This window comes from Podarcis raffonei, chromosome 13, assembly GCF_027172205.1.
Source record: "Podarcis raffonei isolate rPodRaf1 chromosome 13, rPodRaf1.pri, whole genome shotgun sequence".
NCBI lineage: Eukaryota > Metazoa > Chordata > Lepidosauria > Squamata > Lacertidae > Podarcis > Podarcis raffonei.
Window position 1 is genome coordinate 38042123 of NC_070614.1, and position 12432 is coordinate 38054554.

Below are 12432 nucleotides of genomic sequence, written 5' to 3' on the forward strand. Positions count from 1 at the left end.
AAACTGAGAGCTTAAATTGACTAGAGCATGCTTTCAATTTATCTTCCATATTCCATCTCACATTAACATTTACATCTGGCCAGAATAGCTCTAGAGAGGCTCAAAGGCCCCTTTTAGTGTCATGTGGAGACACATGACATTTTGATTGGCTAAGATAAAAAGTAATTTTGCTGAGACAGCAGTGTCTTTGAGAACCAGAGAAAAGTGGCAACTACAGAAAATGTGTTTTATCATAACAAATATTAAGGCTACAATTGTATGCCTGCTAACTTAGAAAGCCCCACTAAACTCAGTAGGTTATATCCAACTAAACTTTATTCAGAGTAGGCACACTGAAATTAACTGATCGAAGTTAGTCATTTCCATTAATTTCAATGAATCTATTCTGGTAAAACTTAGTTTGATATAAGCCAATGAGTAGAGAGAGCTTCAAGAGATGGGGGAAAGCAGCCACTGTTTTAACAGAAAGCAGCAATACTGTACAGGAGAATAGTATGGGAAATGAGGATGAATGTACAGGAATGGGAAACACAAAGATTTCAATACAAACAGGCAACAAAACAGATTTCTTTTTATTTAAATTCCCATCCCTCCCACAAAGGCACTAATTATTTGGGATGATGGTTGCTTGTTTTATTTAAAGTAGATGAGGAATTAACCATCAAATAATATTCAAAATGAAGCAAGTGTAAGAATGTATTAGGGTGGTCTTTTCTTGCCAGCAATATTTTTTTAAAAATAGAGAAAAATAATCAGTATCTAAAGAAAATAGATTAAATTTGTAAGTGCTCCTGTTTATCTGGATAGACCCACGGCACTCAGATTTCTTCATAGCTGTGGTCAACCCAAAGCCCAAAACATGAGCACAATGTGAGAGGAGGGAGATGTCCAGTTGTTGTTGTAGTAGTTGTTGTTTTAAAAATATTTCCTAGCTGTGGCAGTTCATTACCAAAATAGAGTCAGGAGTATAGAAAGTGAGGTCAATGATAAAAAGGGCCCTTGAGAAACCTACCACCTATATATCACCAGCAGTAGTCATTATAAGCTTGGAGTCCAAGCTGTTGCCCACCTCACCCCTTCTATATCAGTCTCTTGAGCAGAAGGACAATCCATTGTTTTGACCCAAATCACACTCAGGTAAAAGTTCAGGGTGCAAGAAGAGATCAACAGGTGACTTAACTTCGTTGGTAAGAATAAAAAAAGAAAAAAACCCAGAAACTTTGTTTTTAACTTCCTGTGAAGGATTCCCCTTATCCTTCTCGGCCAAAGTATCTTTGTCATGGGCTCAGTGTGAACTATGCCGGCAAACTCAACTTCTTGCCTTTTAGAACTGAAGAAAAAAAAGAGAAAAAATAATGTATGAGAATTTTGTCTTGCTATAGCTGTAGAGCTGTTGAAAGTACAAAAATATAACAACCTCTGGTAAGGGAAAAATACATTTTCAGCAACCTCTGAAAAAAAAAAAGGTGCATCAACCAGAAATAGTAATTATAGCCTTGAAATTAAAGTAGCACTATAAAATGCATGGTCACATCTGAAAATTCTGCTCATTATATACATATAATAAAAATGCAAGTGTCGTCATGCTGCAGTTTGCTTGAACACAGAGCACCGCAAACTACAGTGTGACGAGAGGTGGTAGATGGGAGGCTAAAATTAGCCAGAGGTAGAGTCAGAAAGTCTGCAGCCCCCATCCAATCAATTGCCCTGCTCCACCGTCTGTTGTAGTAATGCAATTTGTAATACAATAAAACACAACGTAAGAAGAAGCAATAATAATACAATCAAAACCAATTTACGTAATGTGATGGATATACAATCTCCTGTCTTCAGCCAAAAATCCATGGAGACACTGCAGATCAGAGGGAGGTAGCAGGCTGGGAAACCGTGAGATTTGCAGAAGCAGGAAAAAAATATTTCAGGAAGGGAATCCATAACAGCCCAATGAGACCTAAGCATGTGCTCAATGACCACAATATGCTGTACATGAAGGGAACAGGACCATTCCACACTGCAATATTTGGTGTGCAAATGTGTGTACACATACACTCAGCCCAAATATACCCTATCATTATCTTTAAAAAACAACAAATGCCTAAGTTTTCAACATCCTACAAGAGATATTCCAAGTCATTTTAGTTCTTGAGACAGAAAACCCAACAGGCACCCCTACATAAGTAAAAATACCACAGTAAACTAAATGACCAGATGCCTGGTAGGTCAATTCACTTGGCAGAGCTGGACCAGATGTGCTCACAGTACTGTATATGCATGAGTTCCTAGCATTTATACTTCTTCATGTGGGAAATATTTATATGTATCATCTCTTCCCAGTCACAAGGAGAAAGAACTAAGAAGCTAATTAATTTGTTGCCTATTTACAATAAGTATAGTGTCAATAAGTCTTTCCAAGCTACAGAGGTGGAGGCCTGATACTAGCTGTACAGCACCCTCTAGTGATATTTTAGACAGCAGCACTGCTCATTCAAGATAAAATATGCGTCTTCTTGAGATAGACTCCCAACTCACTGTGTTAATTCCACTCCACTCTAGAAGCCTTGAATCCTAGCCTCCCATTTTATCGTATATACACATGATCACATAAAGAAATTAGTTTCCACCCGTTATTTCCAAAATACCTTTTGTAATGTAGAGGTAGAAGAAATCACAGTAGAGTATGGTTTGCACCAAGCCAGCCACAATGGCAATGAGGTCGAAGAAGCCCTCAAACTGGTAACGCCAAATCCAGTTGAACAAGTAGAGGGCACGGTAGACACCCAAGGCGAAGAGATAGTGACTTGTGATGGTCTCGGCCTCACCTGTCTTACTGACCATGAAGAGCTGTGGCAAGATAGCCACCGACTCCAGATAGATGGAGAAAGTCCAGAGAATCTGGAGGCATCCAAGAGAGATACAATATGATTGTAATTTACATATTACTGACAATGAAGCACAGCTCTGGGCCAGTCCATAATAACCTCAAAGTTGTGCTGCCATCTCAACATTAGCTTGAGGATTTTAAGAAGGGAAAATTGAGAATTCTAGATGCTGAGAAGTGAATTATTTGGACTTTCTACTATTACACAGCAAGATTCAGGACAGAAATTAAGGGTATATCTGCCCCAACTCATTTTTACATCATTAGCCACTGGAAATACTGCAACGAGTAGATGCAGCCTGCACTAGATTGCCTGGAACTAGCATTTGCTTTGGGTGTTGTGTGCAAAACTTTGTACCTCACTCAAGAGATACAAACCACTCCCTAATTCAGAAATAGAGACCAGATGTCATTGGACTCCAACTCCCATCAGTCCCAGCCATCATGGCCAATGGTCAGTGATGATGGGAACTGTAATCCATCAACATTTGGAGGACAAATATTCTAGTCCTAGCCATTCTGTCCCTCTGCCCTTCCAGTTACAGGAAATGTTTTCCTTTTTTTAACAAACTGCATTTCTTTTTTGGCAGAGCAGCATATAGTCTCAGCTACATCACAATCCCATTTGAATGCCATCCACCCCTTACTGGAACAAATTTTGAATAATGAACTTCAGGTTTATTTGTCTGTGCCTAAGCACACAAGTGCAGTTGAACATATTATTTGTTGCTTTAGTAAACAAAACTAAGCCCAATCCTATAATCCTAAAAAGAGAAAACAAATATATAGAGAATTAGTACCGAGGCAAAATAAGACAAAGTGCAAGAAGTCAATGCCAACACATAAGATTGAAAGATATCCTATGACATAGGTACCCCTTGGCCAGAACACTAAATGATGCCAGAGGTTGGTGATCCCTGACTGCAGCCTGTGTAGCTTTGCTCTAGGAAACACTGCACTCCCCCCCACTGCTCAGTTGATCACCCAAGAAGTGGGGGATAGACTAGATTTAAAAATTTTAGGAAACCTCACCCAAAAACAGTGATTTTGGTGCTGTTTCCATAGCTTTCCCCATCACATTGTCATACATCAATTCAGCAAAATTTCCACCGTACGCCATTTTTACACCCCAAAACCATGACGTCAGGAATTTTCCTGACATACGGCAAGCCTAGACTAGAGTGAATTTGGTTGCATAGGGTGAAGGGCTTCAAATGCAGCCATCCTAATGGAGAGAAAGCAGCACCGGGATGGTCACCTCTATATGCCTTTCTCTGCATTTTAAACTCCCTGCCTTCCAAACTTCTGACTGGGAGGCTCAATTACACTGGGGGGGGGGGTAAAATGCACAGGGAGGGACACCCCTGCATACCTTTCATCTCCATGGGTTTGTGCATTTGCGCACACACAACTGGACACTGCTGTATGGATGCGTTACTATGTGGACAGGCGGGACTGAATCTTGCTACATTTGCTGGCATGTGGCTTCTACCAACCCCTGCATGCGTGGAGCCAAAAAGATTGCCTTCCCCTGTTTTATGAGCAGCCGTTTGGGGGCTTGGATCTTAGCGCAAAACAAGACCAACCTATATATTAAATTACCTCTAGGGGAGTGAAATCATGATTCACTAGGAAAGCTAACACTGCTGTGGGAACGATCAGGAACTCCACTCGGAAGGTGTCATGGTTGCCATCATAGGTGGCTTTGAATTTGCTATAGATCATCCACACTGTGGCATAGGAGCATGCAATATAAACCACCTATAGGAGACAAAATAGATTAAGAGGGATCACTGTGATCAACTATCACCCCACCACCCCAATTCTTAATGTAAAATAGCCCTCCTGTAGTCTATCCATGTTACAGAGAATCCCTAGGAAACCTGTCTTAAAAATTAAATAGTCCCTCTCATATTTCTAGATTCAAAAGCCCTCTTTAGCATCCAGCCAACCTCCCCCATGCACCCCAAATCCCTTATAACAATGTATTTCCCCCCTTTTCCTTAATTCTACTACCCTCACATTGAAACGTGGTACACCAGGCTTGTAGATCTTCTCAGTATGTTCTGTAACTTACTTTTCAGTACAGTGGTACCTCAGGTTACATATGCTTCAGGTTACATACACTTCAGGTTACAGACTCCACAAACCCAGAAACAGTGCTTCAGGTTAAGAACTTTGCTTCAGGATAAGAACAGAAATCATGCTCCGGTGGTGCAGCGGCAGCAGGAAGCCCCATTAGCTAAAGTGGTCTTCAGGTTAAGAACAGTTTCAGGTTAAGAACGGACCTCTGGAACGAATTAAGTACTTAACCCGAGGTACCACTGTATTCTTTTTCAAAGTTTTAGTTCACTGTTTTGCTTTTAACCTTCTGGTATAATAATATGCTGTCGTTAAGCTTGTCCAGAAATATGGGGCAGAAAGACTTCAAAGTCTTAGACTATAATTATTCCGCCTGACGAAGTGCCCTGCAGAACTCAAAAGTTTGCTTCCTCTTATATCAACATTTTACAACTGCATCCTGCACACACATACCTGGAGATAAGCTTCACTGAGCTCAGCAGGACTTACTTCTGAGTACAAAGGCCTGCACATGTCACAGTTGAACAGTGCAACTCTACCTAGTCAGAAGTAAATTGTATTGAGTGGGCTTACTCCCAGGTAAGTGGGCACAGAACTGCAATCCGCCTAATCCTATCTCCTACTACTGTAACCGACTGTGATGTCAAGGTGTTTCAGGCAGAGTGAGGGGTAGAAGCTGAGAACAAGGCCTTCTCTCCTACCTAAACATTTCCCTTTCTCTCTGATTTATGCTAGACCCACACTTCATCCAAGCCTGTTATGCTCTCCTTCCACCCAGTCCCATCTAACCCACGGTGGAAGCCAGTACCTTCATGGACGTGTTGTACAAGGAGATGTAGTTGGTGAAGAGGTCTAGGTACCGAGTGGTGAAGACAATGGCAAAAAGAATTTGGCTCTTCCCAGAAATCCCTGCACAGAGAAGCACAGGGCAGTGAAACTCACAGATAACCACAAGGGTTCTGTGAAATAACAAATGTTTAAAGTAGCCATGTTCATTCACAATAATTTTACGCACACACACTCAAAAGCAATATAGTAATCAATATATTTATTAGGATCAACTAAAAGATAATGAAGAATTAAGCAAACTCTTCTGGATTTCACCATCCAGCCTCACAACCGCTCAAGCCTCAACACAAAAAATACATAGGCATACCACACATAGGCACAGAATAAAAATAATCCAAAAGAGCTATAGAGGCAGGATGGTAGTGTGCTGGGATGCATCTCCGACTGGGCCTAATGCATGATATAATCCACGGCCTTTCCCAGTTCTGCCCAGCAGGAGGAAGTTTCCTATTCAGGCCTGAGGAAATCCACACATGTGCAGGGCCTCTGGCTTCCCTCCACCCAACCCTTTTACTCTCTACAGACCACCCAGACAACTAGAAAACCAGATTCTTTTTTTTTCAGGAGGAGGAGACCTAATAAACTTTGCCGGTCTAGTCTGAACTATCTTCCACGTCATCATCCAGCCTCTGTCAAGTTCCCTGCAACCAGCTTCTCCCCACTGAATTCCACAAAGGATAAAATTAAAACTTCCACTTTGATCCCCCCTCATTATGGCTTTCTTCCCCACCCCAAAGGCTAATTAACCCATGCCTGGCCAGGATAACTATGCTACTTTGGCAGGGGGAGGTAACCTTTCCTAAAAGCAAGCTTCATATACTATGTTTTAGTTATAAAGCATTGCTATAAAAGATAAATGGTAGATCTCCTTTTAAAGGACAAGTTGAATTCAACACAGATACATAGATCCTACACATAGAAAAAATTATTCCACAATCAGCCACCAGCTTTAACAAAATCATTTTTTTTCCTGTAAGGAAAACTCCCAAACACATTTAGGAACATAGGAAGCTGCCTTATATGGAGTCAGGGGCATCCTTCAAGAGAAAGCAAACTCACAGCACTAGGAAAGTTCCTTAATTAATGAAGTTTATACGAACTCTTAAGATGATATGGAAATGGATGTTTAAATCTACTATCTGAAAACTTTTGAAATGATAAAGGGGGGACATTTTCATATCTTTAAGGTTGCAAAAATTATGCACAGTTACCTAAAAGTAATCTTCACTGAGCAAAGTGGGGCATGACTTCAAGTAAACATCCAAAGACTCAAGTGTCTGTAGTTTGAGAAGGAACGATTTAGCAAAGGAAAGGTTTAACAAATAATAACCAGCTATTTGGTTCTGCATTCCTTATGAATACAGATTTTGTTGTGCATGATGTTTCAACGACAGGCAAGAAATAACTTTTCTATTATCAAAACCCACATTTTTAAAAATTATATTTCATAAATCTCCAAGTCAGGAAGAAAACAGAATTGCAACAGGACTGTCTTTCAATTCCTGAAATAGAAACCTGGAAAAAAATTAAGGGAAATTGCTTAATTTTAATAAACCAATAGCTAAAAAATAAAGCTAAGTTTTTACTATGCAATCCTGTGGCAGGTTACTCAAAAGTAAGCTCCAGTGGGGCTTACTCCCTGGTAAACGTACATACGATTGCAGGCTTCAAAGGAAAGGAGAGTAAGTAATTGCATGAGTAAATTACAAGCGTAAACTAGTCAATTACAGGTTGTCTCCCATTGTTATGTGATCACTTTCAGGCCGGGAATAAATAACATTTTACATTCCCACGTAAGAGAGTGAGCAGCGGAACGCCTTCTTTCTTACCAGCACATGATCTTGTCTTCCAGATCTTCAGCAGCAAGATGATTATAGCTAATAGATGAGAGATGTCTCCTAGGAAGCGGAATACATTCATGGTGTTCCGGGTGTGTTGTGGAGAGATTTGCTTAGCTTCCTAGCGGGAAATCTGCGGAAAGAGTACACGAATATAACCTTTGGGAGCAGGAGCAGATCCCAGGAGGATGGGGGTGGGTAATGCGTGATCGGGAGGAAAAGAATCTTTTGTTTTTATTTCTTCTTCCTTTTTGATCTAAGTAAGCTGGCGTGTGTGGATGTAAGGATTCCTGGGAAAGAAGGCCACAAAAGGGGGCGGAGGAAGTCTCGCCACACCCACAGCTGGGCTGGGTTTGGGCAAGCTGGAGGGTTGGGACTCGACTGAAGAAAGCAGCGAGACTTCCAGCTTCTATTTCTGGCTTCCGAGCCGAGGGGCGGAATCACTAGCTTAGGAAGGTCAGAAGGGTGTTGCAGAGCCTAGAACGGAAACTTCATAATAAACACCAGCAGATAATAGCTTGCATGCATACTGAAACGGGGAGGAGAGTGGACGACACACACACTTTTGGTAATCTCCAGGCATCAGTACTGGTGACCACATGCTTGAGGTGGTAGACGGTTTTGCCTACCCGGGTTCCAGCATAACCAGCAATCTCTCCATCGACGCTGAGGTGGACAAGCGTACAGTGGTACCTCGGGGTAGGTATATACGCTTCAGGTTACATATGCTTCAGGTTACAGACTCCGCTAACCCAGAAATATTGCTTCAGGTTAAGAACTTTGCTTCAGGATGAGAACAGAAATCGTGTTCTGGCGGCACGGCAGCAGCAGGAGGCCCCATTAGCTAAAGTGGTGCTTCAGGTTAAGAACAGTTTCAGGTTAAGTACGGACCTCTGGAACGAATTAAGTACTTAACCCGAGGTACCACTGTATTGGCAAGGGAGCTATGACAATGGCTCGACTCTCCTAAAGGGTGTGGGAGAATGTGATGCTATTACATCCAATACCAAGATGAAGGTCGACCAGGCTTACTTGTTGAGCATGCTGCTTTATGGAAGTGAGTCGTGCACCACTTACACATGACAGGAGCAATGCTTCAACATCTTCCACATGCACTGCGTCAGGAAGATTTTGGCCGTCACATGGCAGGACAGAGTCACAAAGAAAGATGTGCTCTCCCAAGCTCACATTCTCAGCATGTTTGCGCATCTGTCTCAGTGATGCCTGTGCAGACTTGGTCATGTCCACAAAATGGAAGATGGCAGGATCCCCAAGGACATGTTCTATGGGGAGCTGGCTTCAGGTACTAGACCACCTTTGCATTACAAAGGTGTCTGCAAACATGACGTGAAGGCTGGTAATATCAATCCCTTGCAGATGACTGCAGTGCCTGGAGACCAAAGGAGAAATGACCACTGAGAGGAGCACAGAGAGAAGAATCGCCATGGTGCATCTGCAATAGCACAACTGGATGCCTTCATCTGCCCCAGATGCAACAAAACATGTCTCTCCTGTATCATTCTCTACATCCACAGCACTGTAAATGTCCAGCGGTTTGACTTCACCCCCGAAGGCGGTGGTCTTCCAAGACAGACGGATGCCAACCAACCATCTGATCTACCAGAACAGGGACTGGAAACCTGTTCTGTTCTAGGGGTTGCTAGACTACCACTCCCATCATCCCTCACCGTTGGCCATGCTAGCTAAGGATAATAGGAATTGGGAGTCCAACTGGAGAGCTACAGGTCCTGTCCCTCCTGCATTGCAGCCACTTCCCATCCCCGTAATCACAAGAGCTCATTGCAATCCACTCTCCAGAGTTTGTGTTTGGTAGCATTCTCTCTTTTTTTTCCTTTCTGTGCTGTGAGGAAGGGGTGGCAGCTCAACTAGGAGAGGGGTACATACTGCAATGTTATTGGGTATGGAGTCTCAAGAAGTCTTTAGGAAGTGGGCAGAAAAAAACTTGGCTCTGGTAGGGGCAGCTGTGCTTCATAGGAGGCCCTGAGCCCAGCAGAGGGCGCTGTTACTAGCCAGTGGAATTTCTGCAAAACTACAAAGCTCCCTAAAGACCTGCCCTTTCCCCCTCAGTTATGATGGCATATTGGTAATAAAAAATTAAGCTAGTTTAATTGTAGCCAGTTATTAAGGGTGATGTACACACGTGCACACATCAGATATGTCTGCATATATCTGTTCCTGTCCTGTTGGAGGTAATTTTTGCTGCCCCCTCCCAATTTTCAAATTTAGATACTTGATGTAAAATATAATATTAAAAGTGGTTTGGAACAAACAATTCAATGAAAATTACAATCATAATCATAATCACATGTATGCAATACAACATACCTACATGTAGTGGGAAGTTGCAGCGAATCATGTCTTCCCACAACATGCGCATATATGTCACATGTTTAGAATCACAATGCATGAAAGTCTATGCACACTTCACAGAAATGCCTGGGCAGCAGTGTCTCCCATGCAGGAGTTTCATCATTTGTGAAGTGTTCCTCACTGAGCAGTGCCGAGCAGAGAGGGTACCGCAGGGGGTGTCAGAACAATGACTTAAAACAGAAGGCGAGAGGCAGGGGGTGTCAAATTTTGGTGTTGCACAGGAGACCACTGAAATTTGAAAGCCCAGTGTCCACCACTGCTGAATCCCACCCCAAAATAATGAGAGTCTGGAAGCACCCCTAAAGAGTGAAAAAGTGGTTTGTCTTTTCTTCATTTGCAGTCTCCTTTGTGGACAACAGAGGGCAGTGTAACCTCAGGATTGGTATTTAGTCCCTTCCTGTTCACACTGGTTGTTTTTTTTTTTTTTTTAAACACTTTATCCACAGGTGGACATAACTCCATATCAGTTGAAGAGTGTTTAGGGACATGTTTAAAAGCTTTGTAGACAACTACAGCTGTGGATGATTTCTGCATTTCTCACAGTGCTGCGAGACTTTCTGGCCCAGACATTCATAAAACAGGCAGCTAGGATACGTCTGCTCTGAATCCAGCGTGCGCTTTCTTCCTCCCCAGTTTGTACTGTCAGGTTTGTGGCTGCTGAGCCTGGATTTGACAAGACCCAGCCTAACTTGTGACATCTCACTAAAGTGCTGTAGCTTCACATTTGATCAGTTCTACTCCAGCGAATTGGGGCAAATCTTTCACCAAGCCAGACCACTGATCCATCTAGCTCAGTCTTGTGCTAACTGCCAGTTGCTTGTTGGGATTTCTGAGAGCAGGGTCTTTCCCAGCCCTGCTTGGAGCTGCCAGACATCAATGGGACTAGGACATTTTATATTCAATGTGTTTCTTCTATCGCTGAGCTACAGCTATTCTCACCCCCCCCGCCCCCAATTGCTTCCCTTGCTTTCTTCAGAGGTGCCCATCTGACCAATAGTCTGTGCCTCTGGTTTTCCATTCAGGAAGAATGTATTCAAGGTCTGAGTGTGAGTTGTGGTAACCAGGCCTGTAGTTAGCTGAAGCGGGAGTCATCTGGTCTGCATGCAGATTCAGATTTGTCTTCTCCAGAGCAAGGGTGGCATGTTTTGCGGCCTCCAGCATGTTCGAATCCTGACAATCCCATCTTTCTTTTTTGAAGAGACAACATGATTCTAATCGGGCTGTTGAAGCATTCAGGCAGATCAAAAGACTCAGGAACACAAATCTCTATTCATATGAGGACAATTCACATTAAAAGCGTCCTTTTTTCTCTTTTTTCATTTAGAGGGTTGCAAAGAAATCTCCAGAGAATGGGATGGTGCCCTCCCTCCCCGCTGTTTCCCCTGTCCAAGTTACTGACCTATGGCCGCCTTACATCTTTTTTCTCGCTGTTCAAGTTATGCTATTTCCAAGATTAGCATAGAATAAGCACAGCACCCCTGTTGACTGCTGCTTGGCACCTGCCACATCCACATAAACTGTATGAAAATGATATGCATTTAAAATGTGCTATTAGCAGTGGCTTTCCAGCTCACGGCATGTTGTTTTCCATCTGGTCCTCAGAGGTGAACAAACAAACCAATTCCACCCTTCCTGTGGAACTGCACAAGGGGGAGAAAGCTTGGAATGGGGGAAAGCCAAGAAGCCTAGCTCCAGAGAAACCCTGTCGCATCTATAGATTAATTAACAAAATGCCCTTCTGATCATCCAAAGAGCCAGGCGCCCCCTTTGTGCCTCCGCCTGCCATTCCCCCTCCCCATGTTCCAACTCAGTAGACTGCAGACTCTTGCATGGCCAACCCCCAACTCTCCCCTCACTGTATAGTTCGCTAGGTTCTTCCAGTGAACCCAAAAATCCTGCTTCCCAGGGCATAATAGTTATTCTGGCCTCATTCGTGAGGAGCAGAGCGTATCCGAAAAAGCAATTAACAAAGTATTTAAAAAGCAGGGAGACATGAATTTCACTAGGCAGCAACTGCCAATGGCAACCACCATGGGGTGGGGAAGAGGAATAAATGAATCACTCTCTTTCCCATTCACTGCCACAGAGACCCCCAAGGCCAGATGGTACCACTTTCTTCCTCATATAGGGGCAATAAACATAATGGGCTTTCCTTCCCTTCTCGGGAGCCAGCTTCCACCTACCGCATCCAGTACCTCCCAGGAAAGGTCGCTGCCAGGTGGGGGTGGAAGAGGAGCACACACCATTTGGAAGGAGGGAGAATTCAGGACCTTCAGGGGCTTGTGAGGGCTGCCTTCTGCATTAAAGCAAGGGGTGCCTGGAATCAAAATATGAGGGGTTTTCTGGGATTGAGTCAAATTTGGTGGGCCAAAGCAGAGGAATTTTGGGTTCGGA

The 12432-nt window shown here is 43.1% G+C and overlaps 1 protein-coding gene across 1 annotated transcript; it reads right to left on the reverse strand.

The window, feature by feature from the left end:
- Positions 1-554: 554 nt before the first annotated feature.
- Positions 555-7978, reverse strand: KDELR1 (KDEL endoplasmic reticulum protein retention receptor 1). The gene is made up of 5 exons (XM_053359873.1): positions 7639-7978; positions 5769-5869; positions 4481-4639; positions 2640-2892; positions 555-1330 (listed from the first exon to the last, which is right to left on the reverse strand). The coding sequence occupies exons 1-5, from the start codon at positions 7727-7729 to the stop codon at positions 1296-1298; spliced, it is 639 nt and encodes a 212-aa protein (XP_053215848.1). The 5' UTR covers positions 7730-7978; the 3' UTR covers positions 555-1295.
- Positions 7979-12432: the final 4454 nt, after the last annotated feature.